General features: G+C 41.7%; 1 protein-coding gene across 1 annotated transcript in view; it reads right to left on the reverse strand.

The window, feature by feature from the left end:
• Positions 1–27,541, reverse strand: part of LOC139472479 (uncharacterized) — a 91,578-nt gene that overhangs the window by 17,595 nt on the left and 46,442 nt on the right. Inside the window, exons 4-6 of the mRNA XM_071254955.1 lie at positions 18,720–18,903; positions 15,944–16,068; positions 14,673–14,832 (exon numbers count right to left, since the gene is read on the reverse strand). Coding sequence (XP_071111056.1) covers positions 14,673–14,832; positions 15,944–16,068; positions 18,720–18,903 — 469 coding nt within the window. The remainder of the gene's footprint in view (positions 1–14,672; positions 14,833–15,943; positions 16,069–18,719; positions 18,904–27,541) is intronic.

Here is a 27,541-nt window from a genome sequence, read left to right on the forward strand (position 1 = left end):
AAGGCAAGTTCGTATCAAAACACGAATGTTATTTACTTTTCATCCAGATACACTATGGCCACACCTCCAGGGAAAGATCTAAAGGCAAGTTCGTATCAAACCACGAATGTTATTTACTTTTCATCCAGATACACTATGGCCACATCTCAAGGAGATTTAAAGGCAAGTTCCTATCAAACCACGAATGTTATTTACTTTTCATCCAGATACACTATGGCCACATCTCCAGGGAAAGATAAAAAGGCAAGTTCCTCTCAAAACACGAATGTTATTTACTTTTCATCCAGATACACTACGGCCACATCTCCAGGGAAAGATCTAAAGGCAAGTTCGAATCAAAACACAAATGTTATTTACTTTTCATCCAGATCCACTATGGCGACACCTCCAGGGAAAGATCTAAAGGCAAGTTCGTATCAAAACACGAATGTTATTTACTTTTCATCCAGATACACTATGGCCACATATCAAGGGAAAGATCTAAATGCAAGTTCGTATCAAAACACGAATGTTATTTACTTTTCATCCAGATACACTATGGCCACATCTCAAGGGAAAGATCTAAAGGCAAGTTCGTATCAAAACACGAATGTTATTTACTTTTCATCCAGATACACTATGGCCACATATCAAGGGAAAGATCTAAAGGCAAGTTCGTATCAAAACACGAATGTTATTTACTTTTCATCCAGATACACTATGGCCACCCCTCCAGGTAAAGATCTCAAGGCAAGTTCCTCTCAAAACACGAATGTTATTTACTTTTCATCCAGATACACTATGGCCACATCTCCAGGGAAAGATCTAAAGGCAAGTTCGAATCAAAACACAAATGTTATTTACTTTTCCTTCAGATCCAGAATAGCCACATCTCCAGGGAAAGATCTAAAGGCAAGTTCGTATCAAAACACGAATGTTATTTACTTTTCATCCAGATCCACTATGGCGACACCTCCAGGGAAAGATTTAAAGGCAAGTTCGTATCAAAACACGAATGTTATTTACTTTTCATCCAGATACACTATGGCCACATATCAAGGGAAAGATCTAAAGGCAAGTTCGTATCAAAACACGAATGTTATTTACTTTTCATCCAGATACACTATGGCCACCCCTCCAGGTAAAGATCTCAAGGCAAGTTCCTCTCAAAACACGAATGTTATTTACTTTTCATCCAGATACACTATGGCCACATCTCCAGGGAAAGATGAAAAGGCAAGTTCGTACCAAAAACACGAATGTTATTTACTTTTCATCCAGATACACTATGGCCACACCTCCAGGGAAAGATCTAAAGGCAAGTTCGTATCAAACCACGAATGTTATTTACTTTTCATCCAGATACACTATGGCCACATCTCAAGGAGATTTAAAGGCAAGTTCCTATCAAACCACGAATGTTATTTACTTTTCATCCAGATACACTATGGCCACATCTCCAGGGAAAGATGAAAAGGCAAGTTCCTCTCAAAACACGAATGTTATTTACTTTTCATCCAGATACACTTCGGCCACATCTCCAGGGAAAGATCTAAAGGCAAGTTCGTATCAAAACACGAATGTTATTTACTTTTCATCCAGATACACTATGGCCACATATCAAGGGAAAGATCTAAAGGCAAGTTCGTATCAAAACACGAATGTTATTTACTTTTCATCCAGATACACTATGGCCACATATCAAGGGAAAGATCTAAAGGCAAGTTCATATCAAAACACGAATGTTATTTACTTTTCATCCAGATACACTATGGCCACCCCTCCAGGTAAAGATCTCAAGGGCAAGTTCCTCTCAAAACACGAATGTTATTTACTTTTCATCCAGATACACTATGGCCACATCTCAAGGGAAAGATGAAAAGGCAAGTTCGCATCAAAACACGAATGTTATTTACTTTTCATCCAGATACACTATGGCCACACCTCCAGATAAAGATATAAAGGCAAGTTCGTATCAAACCACGAATGTTATTTACTTTTCATCCAGATACAGTATGGCCACATCTCAAGGAGATTTAAAGGCAAGTTCCTATCAAACCACGAATGTTATTTACTTTTCATCCAGATCCACTATGGCCACATCTCCAGGGAAAGATGAAAAGGCAAGTTCCTCTCAAAACACGAATGTTATTTACTTTTCATCCAGATACACTATGGCCACTTATCCAGGGAAAGATCTAAAGGCAAGTTCGTATCAAAACACAAATGTTATTTACTTTTAATCCAGATCCACTATGGCCACATCTCAAGGGAAAGATTTAAAGCCAATTTTTCATCAAAACACGAATGTTATATACTTTTCATCCAGATACACTATGGCCACATCTCCAGGGAAAGATCCAAAGGCAAGTTCGTATCAAAACACGAATGTTATTTACTTTCCATTCATATACACTATGGCCAAATCTCCAGGGAAAGATCTAAAGGCAAGTTCGTATCAAAACACGAATGTTATTTACTTTTCATCCATATACGCTAAGGCCACATCTCCAGCAAAAGATGTAAAGGCAGGTTCGTATCAAACCACGAATGTTATTTACTTTTCATCCAGATACACTATGGCCACATCTCCAGGGAAAGATTTAAAGGCAAGTTCCTATCAAAACACGAATGTTAATTACTTTTCATCCAGATACACTACGGCCACTTTTCCAGGGAAAGATCTAAAGGCAAGTTTGTATCAAAACACAAATGTTATTTACTTTTAATCCAGATCCACTATCGCCACATCTCAAGGGAAAGATTTAAAGGCAATTTTTCATCAAAACACGAATGTTATTTACTTTTCATCCAGATACACTATGGCCACATCTCCAGGGAAAGATCTAAAGGCAGGTTCGTATCAAAACACGAATGTTATTTACTTTCCATTCATATACAATATGGCCACATCTCCAGCGAAAGATTTAAAGGCAAGTTCGTATCCAAACACAAATGTTATTTACTTTTCATCCAGATACAGTATGGCCACATCTCAAGAGAAAGATTTAGAGGAAAGTTCGTATCAAAACACGAATGTTATTTACTTTTCATCCAGATACACTATGGCGACATCTCAAGGGAAAGGTCTAAAGGCAAGTTCGTATCAAAACAAAAATGTTATTTACTTTTCCTTCAGATACAGAATAGCCACATCTCCAGGGAAAGATCTAAAGGCAAGTTCGTATCAAAACACGAATGTTATTTACTTTTCATCCAGATACACTATGGCCACATCTCCAGGTAAAGATTTAGAGGCAAATTTGTATCAAAACACGAATGTTATTTACTTTTCATCCAGATACACTATGGCCACATCTCCGGGGAAAAATTTAAAGGCAGGTTCGTATCACAACACGAATGTTATTTACTTTTCATCCAGATACACTATGGCCACCCCTCCAGGGAAAGATCTAAAGGCAAGTTCCTATCAAAACACGAATGTTATTTACTTTTCATCCAGATACACTATGGCGACATCTCAAGGGAAAGATTCAAAGGCAAATTTGTATCAAAACACGAATGTTATTTACTTTTCATTCAGATCCACTATGGCCACATCTCAAGGGAAAGATCTAAAGGCAAGTTCGTATCAAAACACGAATGTTATCTACTTTCCATTCATATACACTATGGCCACATCTCCAGGGAAAGAGCTAAAGGCTTGTTCGTATCAAAACACGAATGTTTTTTACTTTTCATCCAGATACACTATTGCCACATCTCCAGGGAAAGATCTCAAGGCAAGTTCGTATCAAAACACGAATGTTATTTACTTTTCATCCAGATACGCTAAGGCCACATCTCCAGCAAAAGATCAGAAGGCAGGTTCAAATAAAAACACAAATGTTATTTACTTTTCATCCAGATACACTATGTCCACATCTTCAGGGATGGATTTAAAGGCAAGTTCGTATCCAAACACGAATGTTATTTACTTTTCATCCAGATACACTACGGCCACATCTCCAGGGAAAGATCTAAAGGCAAGTTTGTATCAAAACACAAATGTTATTTACTTTTCATCCAGATCCACTATCGCCACATCTCAAGGGAAAGATTTAAAGGCAATTTTTCATCAAAACACGAATGTTATATACTTTTCATCCAGATACACTATGGCCACATATCCAGGGAAAAATCTGAAGGCAAGTTCGTATCAAAACACGAATGTTATTTACTTTCCATTCATCTACACTATGGCCATATCTCCAGCGAAAGATTTAAAGGCAAGTTCGTATCAAAACACGAATGTTATTTACTTTTCATCCAGATACACTATGGCCACATCTCAAGGGAAAGATCTAAAGGCAAGTTCGTATCAAAACACAAATGTTATTTACTTTTCATCCAGATACAGTATGGCCACATCTCAAGAGAAAGATTTAGAGGAAAGTTCGTATCAAAACACGAATGTTATCTACTTTTCATCCAGATACACTATGGCCACATCCCCGGGGAAAGATTTAAAGGCAAGTTCGTATCACAACACGAATGTTATTTACTTTTCATCCAGATACACTATGGTCACACCTCCAGGGAAAGATCTAAAGGCAAGTTCCTCTCAAAACACAAATGTTATTTACTTTTCATTCAGATACACCATGGCCACATCTCCAGGGAAAGATTCAAAGGCAAATTTGTATCAAAACACGAATGTTATTTACTTTTCATCCAGATCCACTGTGGCCACATCTCAAGGGAAAGATCTAAAGGCAAGTTCGTATCAAAACACGAATGTTATCTACTTTCCATTCATATACACTATGGTCACATCTCCAAGGAAAGAGCTAAAGGCTTGTTCGTATCAAAACACAAATGTTTTTACTTTTCATCCAGATACACTATGGCCACATCTCCAGGGAAAGATCTAAAGGCAAGTTCGTATCAAAACACGAATGTTATTTACTTTTCATCCAGATACACTATGGCCACCCCTCCAGGGAAAGATCTAAAGGCAAGTTCCTCTCAAAACACGAATGTTATTTACTTTTCATCCAGATACACTATGGCCACAACTCCAGGGAAAGATGAAAAGCAAGTTCGCATCAAAAAACGAATGTTATTTACTTTTCATCCAGATACACTATGTCCACATCACCAGGGAAAGATATAAAGGCAAGTTCGTATCAAACCACGTATGTTATTTACTTTTCATCCAGATACACTATCGCAACATCTCAAGGAGATTTAAAGGCACGTTCCTATCAAACCACGAATATTATTTACTTTTCATCCAGATCCAATATGGCCACATCTCCAGGGAAAGATATAAAGGCAAGTTCGTATCAAAAAACGAATGTTATTTACTTTTCATCCAGGTACACTATGGCCACATCTCAAGGAGATTTAAAGGCAAGTTCGTATTAAACCACGAATGTTATTTACTTTTCATCCAGATACACTATGGCCACATCTCCAGGGAAAGATCTCAAGGCAAGTTCGTATCAAAACACGAATGTTATTTACTTTTCATCCATATACGCTAAGGCCACATCTCCAGGGAAAGATCTAAAGGCAAGTTCGTATCAAAACACGAATGTTATTTACTTTTCATCCAGATACACTATGGCCACATCTCCAGGGAAAGATCTAAAGACAAGTTCCTCTCAAAACACGAATGTTATTTACTTTTCATCCAGATACACTATGGCCACATCTCAAGGAGATTTAAAGGCAAGTTCGTATCAAACCACGAATGTTATTTTCTTTTCATCCAGATCCACTATGGCCACATCTCAAAGGAAAGATCTAAAGGCCGGTTCGTATCAAAACACGAATGTTATTTACTTTCCATCCAGATACACTATGGCCACTTCTCCAGGGAAAGATCTAAAGGCAATTTCGTATAAAAACACGAATGTTATTTACTTTTCATCCATATACGCTAAGGCCACATCTGCAGGGAAAGATCTAAAGGCAAGTTCGTATCAAAACACGAATGTTATTTACTTTTCATCCAGATACACTATGTCCACATCTCCAGGGAAAGATTTTAAGGCAAGTTCCTATCAAAACACGAATGTTATTTACTTTTTATCCAGATACACTATGGCCACATCTCCAGGGAAAAATCTAAAGGCAAGTTCGTATCAAAACACGAATGTTATTTACTTTTCATCCAGATCCATTATGGCCTACCCTCAAGGGAAAGATCTAAAGGCAAGTTCGTATCAAAACACGAATGTTATTTACTTTTCATCAAGATCCACTATGGCCACATTTCAAGGGAAAGATCTAAACGGAAGTTCGTATTAAAACACGAATGTTATTTACTTTTCATCCAGATACACTATGGCCACATCTCCAGGGAAAGATCTAAAGGCAAGTTCGTAGCAAAACACGAATGTTATATACTTTTCATCCAGATACAGTATGGCCACATCTCAAGGGAAAGATCTAAAGGCAAGTTCGTATCAAAACACGAATGTTATTTACTTTTCATCAAGATACACGATGGACACACCTCCAGGGAAAGATCTAAAGGCAGGTTCGTATCAAAACACGAATGTTATTTACTTTTCATCCAGATACACTATGGCCACATCTCAAGGGAAAGATTTAAAGGCAAGTTCTTTTGAAACCACGAATGTTATCTACTTTCCATTCACATACACTATGGCCACCCCTCCAGGGAAAAACCTAAAGGCAAGTTCGTATCAAAACACATATGTTATTTACTTTTCATTCAGATACACATTAGCCAAAAATCTTCAGGGAAAGATCAAAGGGCAAGTTCGTATCAAAACACGAATGTTATTTACTTTTCATCCAGATACACTATGACCACATCTTAAGGAGATTTAAAGGCAAGTTCTTATCAAACCACGAATGTTATTTACTTTCTATCCAGATGCACTATAGCCACATCTCCAGGAAACGATGAAAAGGCAAGTTCGCATCAAAACACGAATGTTATTTACTTTTCATCCAAATCCACTATGGCCACATTTCAAGGGAAAGATCTAAAGGCAAGTTCGTATCAAAACACAAATATTATTTACTTTTCCTTCAGATACAGAGCAGCCACTTCTCCAGAGAAAGATCAAAAGGCAAGTTCTTATCAAAACATGAGTGTTATTTACTTTTCATCCAGATACACTATTGCCACCCCTCCAGGGAAAGATCTAAAGGCAAGTTCGTATCAAAACACGAATGTTATTTACTTTTCATCCAGATACACTATGGCCACATCTAGAGTGAAAGATCTTAAGGCAAGTTTGTATCAAAACACGAATGTTATTTACTTTTCATCCAGATACAATATGGTCACATCTCAAGGGAAAGATTTAAAGGCAAGTTCGTATGAAAACACGAATGTTATATACTTTCCATTTACATACACTATGGCCACCCCTCCAGGGAAAGATCTAAAGGCAAGTTCGTATCAAAACACAAATGTTATTTACTTTTCATTCAGATACACATTTGCCACATCTTCAGGGAAAGATTAAAAAGGCAAGTTCGTATCAAAACACGAATGTTATTTACTTTTCATCCAGATACACTATGGCCACACGTCAAGGGAAAGATCTAAAGGCACGTTCGTATCAAAACACAAATATTATTTACTTTTCCTTCAGATACAGAGTAGCCACATCTCCAGGGAAAGATCTCAAGGGCAAGTTCGTATCAAAACACCAATGTTATTTACTTTTCATCCAGATACACTATGGCCACATCTCAAGGGAAAGATTTAAAGGCAAGTTCTTTTGAAAACACGAATGTTATCTACTTTCCATTCACATACACTATGGCCACCCCTCCAGGGAAAAACCTAAAGGCAAGTTCGTATCAAAACACATATGTTATTTACTTTTCATTCAGATACACATTAGCCAAAAATCTTCAGGGAAAGATCAAAGGGCAAGTTCGTATCAAAACACGAATGTTATTTACTTTTCATCCAGATACACTATGACCACATCTTAAGGAGATTTAAAGGCAAGTTCTTATCAAACCACGAATGTTATTTACTTTCTATCCAGATGCACTATAGCCACATCTCCAGGAAACGATGAAAAGGCAAGTTCGCATCAAAACACGAATGTTATTTACTTTTCATCCAAATCCACTATGGCCACATTTCAAGGGAAAGATCTAAAGGCAAGTTCGTATCAAAACACAAATATTATTTACTTTTCCTTCAGATACAGAGCAGCCACTTCTCCAGAGAAAGATCAAAAGGCAAGTTCTTATCAAAACATGAGTGTTATTTACTTTTCATCCAGATACACTATTGCCACCCCTCAAGGGAAAGATCTAAAGGCAAGTTCGTATCAAAACACGAATGTTATTTACTTTTCATCCAGATACACTATGGCCACATCTCAAGTGAAAGATCTTAAGGCAAATTTGTATCAAAACACGAATGTTATTTACTTTTCATCCAGATACAATATGGTCACATCTCAAGGGAAAGATTTAAAGGCAAGTTCGTATGAAAACACGAATGTTATATACTTTCCATTTACATACACTATGGTCACCCCTCCAGGGAAAGATCTAAAGGCAAGTTCGTATCAAAACACAAATGTTATTTACTTTTCATTCAGATACACATTTGCCACATCTTCAGGGAAAGATTAAAAAGGCAAGTTCGTATCAAAACACGAATGTTATTTACTTTTCATCCAGATACACTATGGCCACACGTCAAGGGAAAGATCTAAAGGCACGTTCGTATCAAAACACAAATATTATTTACTTTTCCTTCAGATACAGAGTAGCCACATCTCCAGGGAAAGATCTCAAGGGCAAGTTCGTATCAAAACACCAATGTTATTTACTTTTCATCCAGATACACTATGGCCACACGTCAAGGGAAATATCTAAAGGCAAGTTCGTATCAAAACACGAATGTTATTTACTTTTCGTCCAAATACACTATGGACACATCTCCAGGGAAACATTTTAAGGCAAGTTCGTATCAAAACACGAAGGTTATTTACTTTTCATCCAGATACACCATGGCCACATCTCAAGGAGATTTAAAGGCTTTTTCATATCAAAACACGAATGTTATTTACTTTTCATCCAGATACACTAGCGCCACATCTCAAGGAGATTTAAAGGCAAGTTCCTATCAAAACACGAATGTTATTTACTTTTCATCCAGATACACTATGGCCACATCTCCAGGGAAAGATCAAAAGGCAAGTTCGTATCAAAACACGAATGTTATTTACTTTTCATCCAGATACACTATGGCCACATCTCCAGGGAAAGATCAAACGGCAAGTTCGTATCAAAACACAAATGTTATTTACTTTTCATCCAGATCCACTATGGCCACATTTCAAGGGAAAGATCTAAAGGCACGTTCGTATCAAAACACAAATATTATTTACTTTTCCTTCAGATACAGAGTAGCCACATCTCCAGGGAAAGATCTCAAGGGCAAGTTCGTATCAAAACACGAATGTTATTTACTTTTCATCCAGATACACTATAGCCACACGTCAAGGGAAAGATCTAAAGGCAAGTTCGTATCAAAACACGAATGTTATTTACTTTTCATCCAAATACAATATGGACACATCTCCAGGGAAAGATTTTAAGGCAAGTTCGTATCAAAACACGAATGTTATTTACTTTTCATCCACATACACCATGGCCACATCTCAAGGAGATTTAAAGGCTTCTTCGTATCAAAACACGAATGTTATTTACTTTTCATCCAGATACACTATGGCCACATCTCCAGGGAAAGATCTAAAGGCAAGTTCGTATCAAAATACGAATGTTATCTACTTTCCATTCATATACACTAAGGCCACATCTCCAGGGAAAGAGCTAAAGGCAAGTTCGTATCAAAACACGAATGTTATTTACTTTTCATCCAGATACACTATGGCCACATCTCAAGGGAAAGATGAAAAGGCAAGTTCGTATCAAAACACGAATGTTATTTACTTTTCATCCAGATACACTATGGCAACACGTCCAGGGAAAGATATAAAGTTAAGGTCGTATCAAAACACGAATATTATTTACTTTTCATCCAGATACACTATGGCCACATCTCCAGGGAAAGATCTCAAGGCAAGTTCGTATCAAAACACGAATGTTATCTATTTTTCATCCAGATCCACTGTGGCCACATCTCCAGGGAAAGATCTAAATGCAAGTTCGTATCAAAACACGAATGTTATTTACTTTTCATCCATATACGCTAAAGCCACATCTCAAGCGAAAGATCAAAAGGCAAGTTCGTATCAAAACACGAATGTTATTTACTTTTCATCCAGATACACGATGGACACATCTCCAAGGAAAGATCTAAAGGCAGGTTCGTATCAAAACACAAATGTTATTTACTTTTCATCCAAATACACTATAGCCCTTCTCCAGGGAAAGATCTAAAGGCAAGTTCGTATCAAAACACGAATGTTATTTACTTTACATCCAGATACACGATGGACACACCTCCAGGGAAAGATCTAAAGGCAAGTTCGTATCAAAACACGAATGTTATTTACTTTTCATCCAAATCCGCTATAGCCATTCTCCAGGGACAGATCTAAAGGCAAGTTCGTATCAAAACACGAATGTTATTTACTTTTCATCCACATCCATTATGGACACATCTCAAGGAGATTTAAAGGCAGGTTCGTATCAAACGACGAACGTTATTTACTTTTCATCCACATCCACTATGGCCACATCTCCAGGAAAAGATCTAAAGGCAAGTTCGTATCAAAACACGAATGTTATTTACTTTTCATCCACATCCACTTTGGCCACATCTCCAGGGAAAGATCTAAATGCAACTTCGTATCACAACACAAATGTTATTTAATTTTCATCCAGATCCACTATGGCCACATTTCAAGGGAAAGATCTAAAGGCAAGTTCGTATAAAAACACAAATGTTATTTACTTTTCATTCAGATACACTGTAGCCACATCTCCAGGGAAGGAGTTAATTGCAAGTTCGTATCAAAATACGAATGTTATTTACTTTTCATCAAGTTACACGATGGCCACATCTCCAGGGAAAGATCTCTAGGCAAGTTCGTTTTAAAACACGAATGTTATTTACTTTTCATCCAGATACACTATGGCCACCCCTCCCGGGAAAGATTTAAAGGCAAGTTCCTATCAAAACACGAATGTTATTTACTTTTCATCCAGATACACTATGGCCACATCTCCAGGGAAAGATTTCAAGGCAAGTTCGTATCAAAACACAAATGTTATTTACTTTTCATCCAGATACAGTATGGCCACATCTCCAGGGAAAGATCTCAAGGGCAACTTCGTATCAAAACACGAATGTTATTTACTTTTCATCCAGATCCACTATGGCCACCCCTCCAGGGAAAGATCTAAGGGCAAGTTCGTATCAAAACACGAATGTTATTTACTTTTCATCCAGATCCACTATGGCCACATTTCCAGGGAAATCTTTAAAGGCAAGTTCGTATCAAAACACGAATGTTGTTTACTTTTCATCCAGATCCACTATGGCCACCCCTCCAGGGAAAGATCTAAGGGCAAGTTCGTATCAAAACAATAATGTTATCTACTTTTCATCCAGATCCACTAATGCCACATTTCAAGGGAAAGATCTAAAGGCAAGTTCGTATCAAAACACGAATGTTATTTACTTTTCATTCAGATACACTGTAGCCACATCTCCAAGGAAAGATTTAAAGGCAAGTTCGTATCACAACACGAATGTTATTTACTTTTCATCAAGTTACACGATGGCCACATCTCCAGGGAAAGATCTCAAGGGCAAGTTCGTTTTAAAACACGAATGTTATTTACTTTTCATCCAGATACACTATGGCCAACCCTCCCGGGAAAGATTCAAAGGCAAGTTCCTATCAAAACACGAATGTTATTTACTTTTCATCCAGATACACTATGGCCACCCCTCCAGGGAATGATCTAAGGGCAAGTTCGTATCAAAACACGAATGTTATTTACTTTTCATCCAGATACACTATGGCCACATCTCAAGGGAAAGAGCTAAAGGCTTGTTCGTATCAAAACACGAATGTTATTTACTTTTCATCCAGATCAACTATGGCCACCCCTCCAGGGAAAGATCTAAGGGCAAGTTCGTATCAAAACACGAATGTTATTTACTTTTCATCCACATCCACTATGGCCACATCTCCAGGAAAAGATCTAAAGGCAAGTTCGTATCAAAACACAAATGTTATTTACTTTTCATCCACATCCACTATGGCCACATCTCCAGGGAAAGATCTAAATGCAACTTCGTATCACAACACGAATGTTATTTACTTTTCATCCAGATACACTATGGCCACATTTCAAGGGAAAGATCTAAATGCAAGTTCGTATCAAAACACAAATGTTATTTACTTTTCATTCAGATGCACTGTAGCCACATCTCCAGGGAAAGATTTAAAGGCAAGTTCGTATCAAAACACGAATGTTATTTACTTTTCATCAAGTTACACGATGGCCACATCTCCAGGGAAAGATCTCTAGGCAAGTTCGTTTTAAAACACGAATGTTATTTACTTTTCATCCAGATACACTATGGCCACCCCTCCCGGGAAAGATTTAAAGGCAAGTTCCTATCAAAACACGAATGTTATTTACTTTTCATCCAGATACACTATGGCCACATCTCCAGGGAAAGATCAAAACGCAAGTTCGTATCAAAACACAAATGTTATTTACTTTTCATCCAGATACAGTATGTCCACATCTCCCGGGAAAGATCTCAAGGGCAAGTTCGTATCAAAACACGAATGTTATTTACTTTTCATCCAGATACACTATGGCCACCCCTCCAGGGAAAGATCTAAAGGCAAGTTCGTATCAAAACACGAATGTTATTTACTTTTCATCCAGATCCACTATGGCCACATTTCCAGGGAAATATTTAAAGGCAAGTTCGTATCAAAACACGAATGTTGTTTACTTTTCATCCAGTTCCACTATGGCCACCCCTCCAGGGAAAGATCTAAGGGCAAGTTCGTATCAAAACACGAATGTTATCTACTTTTCATCCAGATCCACTATGGCCACATTCCAAGGGAAAGATCTAAAGGCAAGTTCGTATCAAAACACAAATGTTATTTACTTTTCATTCAGATACACTGTAGCCGCATCTCCAGGGAAAGATTTAAAGGCAAGTTCGTATCACAACACGAATGTTATTTACTTTTCATCAAGTTACACGATGGCCACATCTCCAGGGAAAGATCTCAAGGGCAAGTTCGTTTTAAAACACGAATGTTATTTACTTTTCATCCAGATACACTATGGCCAACCCTCCCGGGAAAGATTTAAAGGCAAGTTCCTAGCAGAACACGAATGTTATTTACTTTTCATCCAGATACACTATGGCCACCCCTCCAGGGAATGATCTAAGGGCAAGTTCGTATAAAAACACGAATGTTATTTACTTTTCATCCAGATACACTATGGCCACATCTCAAGGGAAAGAGCTAAAGGCTTGTTCGTATCAAAACACGAATGTTATTTACTTTTCATCCAGATACACTATGGCCACCCCTCCAGGGAAAGATCTAAGGGCAAGTTCGTATCAAAACACGAATGTTATTTACTTTTCATCCACATCCACTATGGCCACATCTCCAGGGAAAGATCTAAAGGCAAGTTCGTATCAAAACACGAATGTTATTTACTTTTCATCCACATCCACTATGGCCACATCTCCAGGGAAAGATCTAAATGCAAGTTCGTATCACAACACGAATGTTATTTACTTTTCATCCAGATCCACTATGGCCACATTTCAAGGGAAAGATCTAAATGCAAGTTCGTATCAAAACACAAATGTTATTTACTTTTCATTCAGATACACTGTAGCCACATCTCCAGGGAAAGATTTAAAGGCAAGTTCGTATCAAAACACGAATGTTATTTACTTTTCATCAAGTTACACGATGGCCACATCTCCAGGGAAAGATCTCTAGGCAAGTTCGTTTTAAAACACGAATGTTATTTACTTTTCATCCAGATACACTATGGCCACCCCTCCAGTGAAAGATCTAAGGGCAAGTTCGTATCAAAACACGAATGTTATTTACTTTTCATCCAGATACACTATGGCCACATCTCCAGGGAAAGATTTAAAGGCAAATTCGTATCAAAACACGAATGTTATTTACTTTTCATCCAGATACACTATCGCCACCCCTCCAGGGAAAGATCTAAGGGCAAGTTCGTATCAAAACACGAATGTTATTTACTTTTCATCCACATCCACTATGGCCACCCCTCCCGGGAAAGATTTGAAGGCAAGTTCGTATCAAAACACGAATGTTATTTACTTTTCATCCAGATACACTATGGCCACATCTCCAGGGAAAGATTTAAATGCAGGTTCGTATCAAAACACGAATGTTATTTACTTTTCATCCAGATACACTATGGTCACATCTCAAGGGAAAGAGCTAAAGGCAAGTTCGTATCAAAACACGAATGTTATTTACTTTTCATCCACATCCACTATGGCCACCCCTCCAGGGAAAGATCTAAAGGCAAGTTTGTATCAAAACACGAATGTTATTTACTTTTCATCCAGATACACTATGGCCACATCTCAAGGAAAAGATCTAAAGGGAAGATCGTATTAAAACACGAATGTTATTTACTTTTCATCAAGTTACACGATGGCCACCCCTCCAGGGAAAGATTTAAAGGCAAATTCGTATCAAAACACGAATGTTATTTACTTTTCATCCAGATACACTATGGCCACATCTCCGGTACAGGGGTCCACCTTCAGATCAGATATGTGTCGGCCTTGTTCGGCGATGATGATCTTGTAGCATCCCGCCGCGATGTTCTTGACAATAAGTCTTCCTTGATCATCACCAAAGTACAGTTTTGAGTCTGCAAATATGTAAAACCTCACTTAACCTTTCAAATAAAAAGTGTAAATTCACACAGAGGTGGTTGCTTTGTGTGCAACATGCATTGTGGATATGTTCGAGATATGTGACCAGTAACTCGCATACACCATCCTTATACCGTTCTCCCCGGGTAAGAATAGGTCTTCAGCAACCCATGCTTGCCGTAAAAGGAGCCTTTGCTTGTCGTAAGAAGCGACTAACGGGATCGGGTAGCCAGACTCGCTGATATGGTTCATGCAAGTCATCGTATCCCAATTGCGTGGATCGATGCTGGATTGACTGATCCAGACTCGATTATTTACAGACCGCTGTCATATAGCAGGGATATTGCTGAGCGCGATGTTAAACAACAAACAAACAAACTGAAGCTAACGCTTTAGCCGTCATTGCTTAAAAATAGAGACCGCCTCCTTGGTTTTGTGGAACGTAAAGTCCGAGGTTCGATCCCCGGCCGTGTCATACCAAAAGACGTTAAAAGATGGTACCTATTGTTACCCTTTCTCTCTCGGCATTAAGGGGCTAAAACAAGAACTGGTCGACTCGGAGTCAGTATACTGTGTAACTTCTTTACATCTTGTAAATATATAAAACGTCTTTACACAATGTAAAAATATTCATCTTCTTGACATCATGTAAATAAATTAAACGTCTTTACATCATGTATATACATGGCACTTCTTAACATCATGTAAATATATTAAACGTCTTTACGTCATGTAAATATATTAAAAGTCTTTACTCAATGTAAAAATATTAATCTTCTTGACATCATGAAAATATATTAAACGCCTTTACTCAATGTAAAAAATATAAATCTTCTTGACAGCATGCAAATAAATTAAACGTCTTTACATCATGTATATACATGACACATCATGTAGATATATTAAACGTCTTTATATCATGTAAATATATTAATGTCTTTACATCATGTAAATATATTAAACGTCTTTACATCATGAAAATATATTAAACGTGTTTACATCATGTAAATATATTAAACTTCCTAACATCATGTAAATAAATTCCTAAATACAGATGAATGCCATGCTATGCGGAAACAATACAAAAAGATCAAATGTTACACTCACAGTCTGAATTGAAGTCCAATGCAGTGACGTTGAAATATGGATAGTCGTAAAACAGAGTGACATTACCGTCCAGTTCAATTGGGATTGAAAAGATCTGAGTTCCTGATGCTACTAAAACTGAATCGCTGAAATGTCAACATAGTCTTTAGTTAGACCTTACTTTCTTTCCCCTTTGCATATTGGTTTGATTCAGCATATCAGCATGACGCTAATACATAATCACACCCGCCTGACTTTTGAAACTTAAAATAGCAACACGAGTCGATAAATGATTACAACTCCTGGAATTGCCAACCTGTTTTGTTACGAGTATTGAAATATTTTATATCAAAAGACATGAGATTATATGCGTTGTCCCAAATCATTTTGCCAACTTTACCCTTAAAGTCAACCCCAGTCATGAACCTAACTAGTATATGAATGACACAGAAGCCAAAGATGTACAAAGACATAAGCATTACGTATGACCTACACAGTGATTGTACATGGAAACTGCATATTGATGATATTGCATGTAATGTTGTCCAATGGTTAATTATTTAAGAAGTTATAAATATCGTCTATCCCGAAATACCTTAGTAAATATGTGAAAATCATTTATTTTACCAATGTTTGATTATTGTTGTCATGTTTGGCATACCTGCACTGATGAACAAGCTTATTTACTGCAAAAATTAAACTTAGATGCTCTAAGAACTATGTGTGGCGCTGTCCGAGTCACAAGAAAATGTACAATGAAACAAATAGTAAAAGACAGAAGATACAATTCATGATTGGTAACGTTTTACAAAATGAATAATCATTTCCGAATATATTTGCAGGCTTAATTATATGTCAAGGGATAAAGCTAACAGTGAAGGTATTCCAGGGATTGGGTAGGGAATAGTGGCTACAAAGAGAGAGGTGTTCCAGGAGACGGGTAGAGAATAGTGGCTACAAAGAGAGAGGTGTTCCAGGAGACGGAAAGAGAATAGTGGCTACAAAGAGAGAGGTGTTCCAGGAGACGGGTAGAGAATAGTGGCTACAAAGAGAGAGGTGTTCCAGGAGACGGGTAGAGAATAGTGGCTACAAAGAGAGAGGTATTCAGGAGATGGGTAGAGAATAGTGGCTACAAAGAGAGAGGTGTTCCAGGAGACGGAAAGAGAATAGTGGCTACAAAGAGAGAGGTGTTCCAAGAGACGGGTAGAGAATAGTGGCTACAAAGAGAGAGGTGTTCCAGGAGACGGGTAGAGAATAGTGGCTACAAAGAGAGAGGTGTTCCAGGAGACGGGTAGAGAATAGTGGCTACAAAGAGAGAGGTGTTCCAGGAGACGGGTAGAGAATAGTGGCTACAAAGAGAGAGGTGTTCCAAGAGACGGGTAGAGAATAATGGCTACATATAGAGAGAGGTGTTCAGGAGACGGAAAGAGAATAGTGGCTACAGAGAGAGAGGTGTTCCAGGAGACGGAAAGAGAATAGTGGCTACAGAGAGAGAGGTGTTCCAGGAGACGGAAAGAGAATAGTGGCTACAAAGAGAGAGGTGTTCCAGGAGACGGGTAGAGAATAGTGGCTACAAAGAGAGAGGTGTTCCAGGAGACGGGTAGAGAATAGTGGCTACAAAGAGAGAGGTATTCAGGAGATGGGTAGAGAATAGTGGCTACAAAGAGAGAGGTGTTCCAAGAGACGGGTAGAGAATAATGGCTACATATAGAGAGAGGTGTTCAGGAGACGGAAAGAGAATAGTGGCTACAGAGAGAGAGGTGTTCCAGGAGACGGAAAGAGAATAGTGGCTACAGAGAGAGAGGTGTTCCAGGAGACGGGAAGAGAATAATGGCTACATATAGAGAGAGGTGTTCCAGGAGGCGGAAAGAGAATAGTGGCTACATATAGAGAGAGGTGTTCCAGGAGACGGAAAGAGAATAGTGGCTACAGAGAGAGAGGTGTTCCAGGAGACGGGAAGAGAATAGTGGCTACATATAGAGAGAGGTGTTGCAGGAGACGGAAAGAGAATAGTGGCTACATATAGAGAGAGGTGTTCCAGGAGACGGAAAGAGAATAGTGGCTACAGAGAGAGAGGTGTTCCAGGAGACGGAAAGAGAATAGTGGCTAATATAGAGAGAGGTGTTCAGGAGACGGAAAGAGAATAGTGGCTACATAAAGAGAAGTGTTCCAGGAGGCGGAAAGAGAACAGTGGCTACAAAGAGAGAGGTGTTCCAGGAGACGGGAAGAGAATAGTGGCTACATATAGAGAGAGGTGTTCCAGGAGACGGAAAGAGAATAGTGGCTACAGAGAGAGAGGTGTTCCAGGAGATGGAAAGAGAATAGTGGCTTATATAGAGAGAGGTGTTCAGGAGACGGAAAGAGAATAGTGGCTACATAAAGAGAAGTGTTCCAGGAGGCGGAAAGAGAATAGTGGCTACAGAGAGAGAGGTGTTCCAGGAGACGGGAAGAGAATAGTGGCTACATAAAGAGAAGTGTTCCAGGAGGCGGAAAGAGAATAGTGGCTACAGAGAGAGGTGTTCCAGGAGACGGAAAGAGAATAGCGGCTACATAGAGAGAGAGGTGTTCCAGGAGAAGGGAAGAGAAAAGTGACTAATATAAAGAGAGGTGTTCCAGGAGACGGGAAGAGAAAAGTGGCTACATACAGAGAGAGATGTTTCAGGAGACGGGAAGAGAAAAGTGACAACATACAGGATGGTGTTCCAGGAGACGGGTCGGGAATAGCGAGAACACACACAAACAAACGCACTAACGCACACAAACACACACAAACACGCACACATACACACACACTCACTTGCCAGGTGATGGGTAAAAGGTGTTTCGGGTGTAAGGGGTCTGTCGAGATTCCGGCGACGGTAGGAGAGTGAAGTCGTCCCCGTTCACTCTGAAGGTTCCAGGCTCTTCGGCCCCTGAAGCTTCGGTCGTCAGTATATACTGATCACTTTGACCACTGTACGTGATACCTGTTGGCTGGAAGCCTGGAGGGAAATATAAACGTATATACTCGTCATAGATTGTTAAGAAATACGATTAATTTGACAATAATATGTTTATTTGTCGGTCTATTTGTAATAGTTTTGCTAAAAGTCTGTGGGGACATGGACTTTATGGGTAACTGTATAGGAATTTCATGGAATTTTGATTTTGTCATCAAATATTATTGTCTGTGACAATTTATTTTTGAGATATGTGTTTCACCTCAAGTATATTGTTAGTTGTTCGTTTATTTTTTACGAAACCCCCAAATTCGTAAAATATGTTAAAGATGTGTCACAATAAAGGGAGGTAACCGCATATGAGGCACAACTAACAGTGAAGCATATAAAAGTAAAACGAGTGAAAGGCATATTGTATTTTTTTCTTCTAAATGGGTCTGTGTTGCTATAACATTCAGAATAACTTTTCATCAATTTAAATTTCTTTAAAACACTCTAGTCTTTGGTCTTTTTCCTGGCTCAATGAAAACAGGATAAATCCGCATTTTTATCTCATTCAGCCGTTCTCAGCCTTTTGAATTTCATAGCGGTAGTTCACAGCTTGTTAATTATTTCAGGGCAGTTATTTTATTGTACATTTAATCTGATGAACAAAGAGTTTGCCGACGTGTTGCTTCAACGCATAAAAGGTTTTCTTGTTAGCACAAGAAGCAATTAATGAAATGATGCTGCAACAAATAGGACGTTAAGCGAACAAGTAACTACACGTGACAGAAAAAAATCACGGTGCATGGATTAAGAAACAATTGATCAGATACACCCATCCTTGAAAAAAAACATGTAAAATGTTCTTGAAGCACGAGTAACGAATCTCAATACGAGCATTCATTTGCTTTAAATAATTGGAGGGTCAACAGTTCGGAAATGTTCACATACGATTCCAGACACTCCCAGGAATGTAACGACTCCAGGGCTGAGTTGGGAGGAACAACGCCGAAAGCTATGCCAACTGTACCACCACAGAACACGATCGTCTTGGAGGTGGAACTCTATGCCAACTGTACCACCACAGAACACGATCGTCTTGGAGGTGGAACGCTATGCCAACTGAACCACCACAGAACACGATCGTCTTGGAGGTGGAACGCTATGCCAACTGTACCACCACAGAACATGATCGTCTTGGAGGTGGAACTCTATGCCAACTGTACCACCACAGAACACGACCGTCTTGGAGGTGGAACGCTATGCCAACTGTACCACCACAGAACACGATCGTCTTGGAGGTGGAACGCTATGCCAACTGAACCACCACAGAACACGATCGTCTTGGAGGTGGAACTCTATGCCAACTGTACAACCACAGAACATGATCGTCTTGGAGGTGGAACGCTATGCCAACTGTACCACCACAGAACACGATCGTCTTGGAGGTGGAACGCTATGCCAACTGTACCACCACAGAACAAGATCATCTTGGAGATGGACCGCTATGCCAACTGTACCACCATAGAACACGATCGTCTTGGAGGTGGAACGCTATGCCCACTGTACCACCACAGAACACGATCGTCTTGGAGGTGGAACGCTATGCCAAATGTACCACCACAGAACAAGATCGTCTTGGAAGTGGGATTTGCCAACTGTACCACCACAGAACACGATCGTCTTGGAGGTGGAATCCTATGCCAACTGTACCACCATTGAACACGATCGTCTTGGAGGTGGAATCCTATGCCAACTTTACCACCACTGAACACGATCGTCTTGGAGGTGGAACGCTATGCCAACTGTACCACCACAGAAAATGATCGTCTTGGAGGTGGGACGCTATGCCAACTGTACCACCACAGAACACGATCGTCTTGGAGGTGGAACTCTATGCCAACTGTACCACCACAGAACACGATCGTCTTGGAGGTGGAACGCTATGCCAACTTTACCACCACAGAACATGATCGCCTTGGAGGTGGAACTCTATGCCAACTGTACCACCACAGAACATGATCGTCTTGGAGGTGGAACGCTATGCCAACTTTACCACCACAGAACATGATCGTCTTGGAGGTGGAACGCTATGCCAACTGTACCACCACAGAACATGATCGCCTTGGAGGTGGAACTCTATGCCAACTGTACCACCACAGAACACGATCGTCTTGGAGGTGGAATCTTATGCCAACTGTACCACCACACAACACGATAGTCTTGGAGGTGGAACTCTATGCCAACTGTACCACCACAGAACACGATCGTCTTGGAGGTGGAGCGCTATACCAACTGTACCACCACAGAACATGATCGTCTTGGAGGTGGAACGCTATGCCAACTGTACCACCACAGAACACGATCGTCTTGGAGGTAGAACTCTATGCCAACTGAACCACCCCATACATGATCGTCTTGGAGGTGGAACGCTATGCCAACTGTACCACCACTGAACACCATCGTCTTGGAGGTGGAACGCTATGCCATATGTACCACCACAGAACACGATCGTCTTGGAGGTGGAACGTTATGCCAACTGTACAACCACAGAAGACGATCGTCTTGGAGGTGGAACACTATGCCAAATGTACCACCACAGAACACGATCGTCTTAGAGGTGGAACGCTATGCCAACTGTACCACCATAGAACACGATCGTCTTGGAGGTAGAACTCTATGCCAACTGAACCACCCCATACATGATCGTCTTGGAGGTGGAACGCTATGCCAACTTTACCACCACTGAACACGATCGTCTTGGAGGTGGAACGCTATGCCAACTTTACCACCACTGAACATGATCGTCTTGGAGGTGGAACACTATGCCAACTGTACCAACACACAACATGATCGTCTTGGAGGTGGAACGGTATGCCAACTGTACCACCACAGAACACAATTGTCTTGGAGGTGGAATCTTATGCCAACTGTACCACCACTCAACACGATCGTCTTGGAGGTGGAAATCTATGCCAACTGTACCACCACAGAACACGATCGTCTTGGAGGTGGAACGCTATGCCAACTGTACCACCACAGAACACGATCGTCTTGGAGGTGGAACGCTATGCCAACTGTACCACCACAGAACACGATCGTCTTGGAGGTAGAACTCTATGCCAACTGTACCACCACAGAACACGATCGTCTTGAAGGCCGAACGCTATGCCAACTTTACCACCACTGAACACAATCCTCTTGGAGGTGGAACGCTATGCCAACTGTACCACCACAGAACATGATCGTCTTGGAGGTGGAACAGTATGCCAACTGTACCACCACAGAACACAATCGTCTTGGAGGTGGAATCTTATGCCAACTGTACCACCACACAACACGATCGTCTTCGAGGTGGAACACTATGCCAAATGTACCACCACAGAACACGATCGTCTTGGAGGTGGAATCTTATGCCAACTGTACCACCACAGAACACGATCGTCTTGGAGGTGGAACGCTATGGCAACTGTACCACCACAGAACACGATCGTCTTGGAGGTGGAACGCTATGCCAACTGTACCACCACAGAACACGATCGTCTTGGAGGTTGAACGCTATGCCAACTGTACCACCACAGAACATGATCGTCTTGAAGGTAGAACTCTATGCCAACTTTACCACCACAAAACAAGATCGTCTTGGAGGTGGGCTATGCCAACTGTACCACCACAGAACAAGATCATCTTGGAGATGGACCGCTATGCCAACTGTACCACCATAGAACACGATCGTCTTGGAGGTGGAACACTATGCCCACTGTACCACCACAGAACACGATCGTCTTGGAGGTGGAACGCTATGCCAACTGTACCACCACAGAACACGATCGTCTTGGAGGTGGAACGCTATGCCAACTGTACCACCACAGAACACGATCGTCTTGGAGGTAGAACTCTATGCCAACTGTACCACCACAGAACACGATCGTCTTGAAGGTGGAACGCTATGCCAACTTTACCACCACTGAACACAATCCTCTTGGAGGTGGAACAGTATGCCAACTGTACCACCACAGAACACAATCGTCTTGGAGGTGGAATCTTATGCCAACTGTACCACCACACAACACGATCGTCTTCGAGGTGGAACACTATGCCAAATGTACCACCACAGAACACGATCGTCTTGGAGGTGGAATCTTATGCCAACTGTACCACCACAGAACACGATCGTCTTGGAGGTGGAACGCTATGGCAACTGTACCACCACAGAACACGATCGTCTTGGAGGTGGAACGCTATGCCAACTGTACCACCACAGAACACGATCGTCTTGGAGGTTGAACGCTATGCCAACTGTACCACCACAGAACACGATCGTCTTGAAGGTAGAACTCTATGCCAACTTTACCACCACAGAACAAGATCGTCTTGGAGGTGGGCTATGCCAACTGTACCACCACAGAACAAGATCATCTTGGAGATGGACTGCTATGCCAACTGTACCACCACAGAACAAGATCATCTTGGAGATGGACCGCTATGCCAACTGTACCACCATAGAACACGATCGTCTTGGAGGTGGAACACTATGCCCACTGTACCACCACAGAACACGATCGTCTTGGAGGTGGAATCCTATGCCAACTGTACCACCACAGAACACGATCGTCTTGGGGGTGGAATCCTATGCCAACTGTAGCACCACAGAACACGATCGTCTTGGAGGTGGAACGCTATGCCATTTGTACCACCACAGAACACGATCGTCTTCGAGGTGGAACGCTATGCCAACTGTACCACCACAGAACACGATCGTCTTGGAGGTAGAACTCTATGCCAACTGAACCACCCCATACATGATCGTCTTGGAGGTGGAACACTATGCCAACTGTACCACCACAGAACACGATCGTCTTGGAGGTAGAACTCTATGCCAACTGAACCACCCCATACTTGATCGTCTTGGAGGTTCAACGCTATGCCAACTTTACCACCACTGAACACGATCGTCTTGGAGGTGGAACGCTATGCCATTTGTACCACCACAGAACACAATCGTCTTGGAGGTGAAATCCTATGCCAACTGTACCACCACAGAACACGGTCGTCTTGGAGGTGGAACGCTATGCCAACTGTACCACCACAGAACATGATCGTCTTGAAGGTGGAACGCTATGCCAACTGTACCACCACAGAAAACGATCGTCTTGGAGGTGGAACTCTATGCCAACTGTACCACCACAGAACACGATCGTCTTGTAGGTGGAACGCTATGCCAACTTTACCACCACTGAACATGATCGTCTTGGAGGTGGAACACTATGCCAACTGTACCACCACAGAACATGATCGTCTTGGAGGTGGAACGGTATGCAAACTGTACCACCACAGAACACAATCGTCTTGGAGGTGGAATCTTATGCCAACTGTACCACCACACAACACGATCGTCTTGGAGGTGGAACTCTATGCCAACTGTACCACCACAGAACACGATCATCTTGGAGGTGGAACGCTATGCCAACTTTACCACCACAGAACATGATCGTTTTGGAGGTGGAACGCTATGCCAACTGTACCACCACAGAACATGATCGCCTTGGAGGTGGAACTCTATGCCAACTGTACCACCACAGAAAACGATAGTCTTGGAGGTGGAATCCTATGCCAACTGTACCACCATAGAACACGATCGTCTTGGAGGTGGAACGCTATGCAAAATGTACCACCACAGAACACGTTCGTCTTGGAGGTAGAACTCTATGCCAACTGAACCACCCCATACATGATCGTCTTGGAGGTGGAACGCTGTGCCAACTGTACAACCACAGAACACGATCGTCTTGGAAGTGGGCTATGCCAACTGTACCACCACAGAACACGATCGTCTTGGAGGTGGAATCCTATGCCAACTGTACCACAACAGAACACGATCGTCTTGGGGGTGGAATCCTATGCCAACTGTAGCACCACAGAACACGATCGTCTTGGAGGTGGAACGCTATGCCATTTGTACCACCACAGAACACGATCGTCTTGGAGGTGGAACGCTATGCCAACTGTACCACCACAGAACACGATCGTCTTGGAGGTAGAACTCTATGCCAACTGAACCACCCCATACATGATAGTCTTGGAGGTGGAACACTATGCCAACTGTACCACCACAGAACACGATCGTCTTGGAGGTAGAACTCTATGCCAACTGAACCACCCCATACTTGATCGTCTTGGAGGTTCAACGCTATGCCAACTTTATCACCACTGAACACGATAGTCTTGGAGGTGGAACGCTATGCCATTTGTACCACCACAGAACACAATCGTCTTGGAGGTGGAATCCTATGCCAACTGTACCACCACAGAACACGGTCGTCTTGGAGGTGGAACGCTATGCCAACTGTACCACCACAGAACATGATCGTCTTGAAGGTGGAACGCTATGCCAACTGTACCACCAAAGAAAACGATCGTCTTGGAGGTGGAACGCTATGCCAACTGTACCACCACAGAACACGTTCGTCTTGGAGGTAGAACTCTATGCCAACTGAACCACCCCATACATGATCGTCTTGGAGGTGGAACGCTATGCCAACTGTACCACCACTGAACATGATCGTCTTGGAGGTGGAACGCTGTGCCAACTGTACAACCACAGAACACGATCGTCTTGGAGGTGGAACGCTATGCCAACTTTACCACCACTGAACATGATCGTCTTGGAGGTGGAACACTATGCCAACTGTACCACCACACAACATGATCGTCTTGGAGGTGGAACGGTATGCCAACTGTACCACCACAGAACACAATCGTCTTGGAGGTGGAATCTTATGCCAATTGTACCACCACTCAACACGGTCGTCTTGGAGGTGGAAATCTATGCCAACTTTACCACCACAGAACACGATCGTCTTGGAGGTGGAACGCTATGCCAACTGTACCACCACAGAACACGATCGTCTTGGAGGTGGAACGCTATGCCAACTGTACCACCACAGAACACGATCGTCTTGGAGGTAGAACTCTATGCCAACTGTACCACCACAGAACACGATCGTCTTGAAGGTGGAACGCTATGCCAACTTTACCACCACAGAACATGATTGTCTTGGAGGTGGAACGCTATGCCAACTGTACCACCACAGAACATGATCGTCTTGGAGGTGGAACGGTATGCCAACTGTACCACCACAGAACACAATCGTCTTGGAGGTGGAATCTTATGCCAACTGTACCACCACACAACACGATCGTCTTGGAGGTGGAACGCTATGCCAAATGTACCACCACAGAACACGATCGTCTTGGAGGTGGAATCTTATGCCAACTGTACCACCACAGAACACGATCGTCTTGGAGGTGGAACGCTATGGCAACTGTACCACCACAGAACACGATCGTCTTGGAGGTGGAACGCTATGCCAACTGTACCACCACAGAACATGATCGTCTTGGAGGTGGAACGCTATGCCAACTGTACCACCACAGAACATGATCGTCTTGAAGGTAGAACTCTATGCCAACTTTACCACCAAAGAACAAGATCGTCTTGGAGGTGGGCTATGCCAACTGTACCACCACAGAACAAGATCATCTTGGAGATGGACCGCTATGCCAACTGTACCACCATAGAACACGATCGTCTTGGAGGTGGAACACTATGCCCACTGTACCACCACAGAACACGATCGTCTTGGAGGTGGAACGCTATGCCAACTGTACCACCACAGAACACGATCGTCTTGGAAGTGGGCTATGCCAACTGTACCACCACAGAACACGATCGTCTTGGAGGTGGAATCCTATGCCAACTGTACCACCACAGAACACGATCGTCTTGGGGGTGGAATCCTATGCCAACTGTAGCACCACAGAACACGATCGTCTTGGAGGTGGAACGCTATGCCATTTGTACCACCACAGAACACGATCGTCTTGGAGGTGGAACGCTATGCCAACTGTACCACCACAGAACACGATCGTCTTGGAGGTAGAACTCTATGCCAACTGAACCACCCCATACATGATCGTCTTGGAGGTGGAACACTATGCCAACTGTACCACCACAGAACACGATCGTCTTGGAGGTAGAACTCTATGCCAACTGAACCACCCCATACTTGATCGTCTTGGAGGTTCAACGCTATGCCAACTTTATCACCACTGAACACGATCGTCTTGGAGGTGGAACGCTATGCCATTTGTACCACCACAGAACACAATCGTCTTGGAGGTGAAATCCTATGCCAACTGTACCACCACAGAACACGGTCGTCTTGGAGGTGGAACGCTATGCCAACTGTACCACCACAGAACATGATCGTCTTGAAGGTGGAACGCTATGCCAACTGTACCACCAAAGAAAACGATCGTCTTGGAGGTGGAACTCTATGCCAACTGTACCACCACAGAACACGATTGTCTTGTAGGTGGAACGCTATGCCAACTTTACCACCACTGAACATGATCGTCTTGGAGGTGGAACACTATGCCAACTGTACCACCACAGAACATGATCGTCTTGGAGGTGGAACGGTATGCAAACTGTACCACCACAGAACACAATCGTCTTGGAGGTGGAATCTTATGCCAACTGTACCACCACACAACACGATCGTCTTGGAGGTGGAACTCTATGCCAACTGTACCACCACAGAACACGATCGTCTTGGAGGTGGAACGCTATGCCAACTGTACCACCACAGAACATGATCGTTTTGGAGGTGGAACGCTATGCCAACTGTAC

The sequence above is a fragment of the Haliotis cracherodii genome, unplaced genomic scaffold, assembly GCF_022045235.1.
Source record: "Haliotis cracherodii isolate W230 unplaced genomic scaffold, xgHalCrac1.p SCAF_24, whole genome shotgun sequence".
Classification (NCBI taxonomy): Eukaryota; Metazoa; Mollusca; class Gastropoda; order Lepetellida; family Haliotidae; genus Haliotis; species Haliotis cracherodii.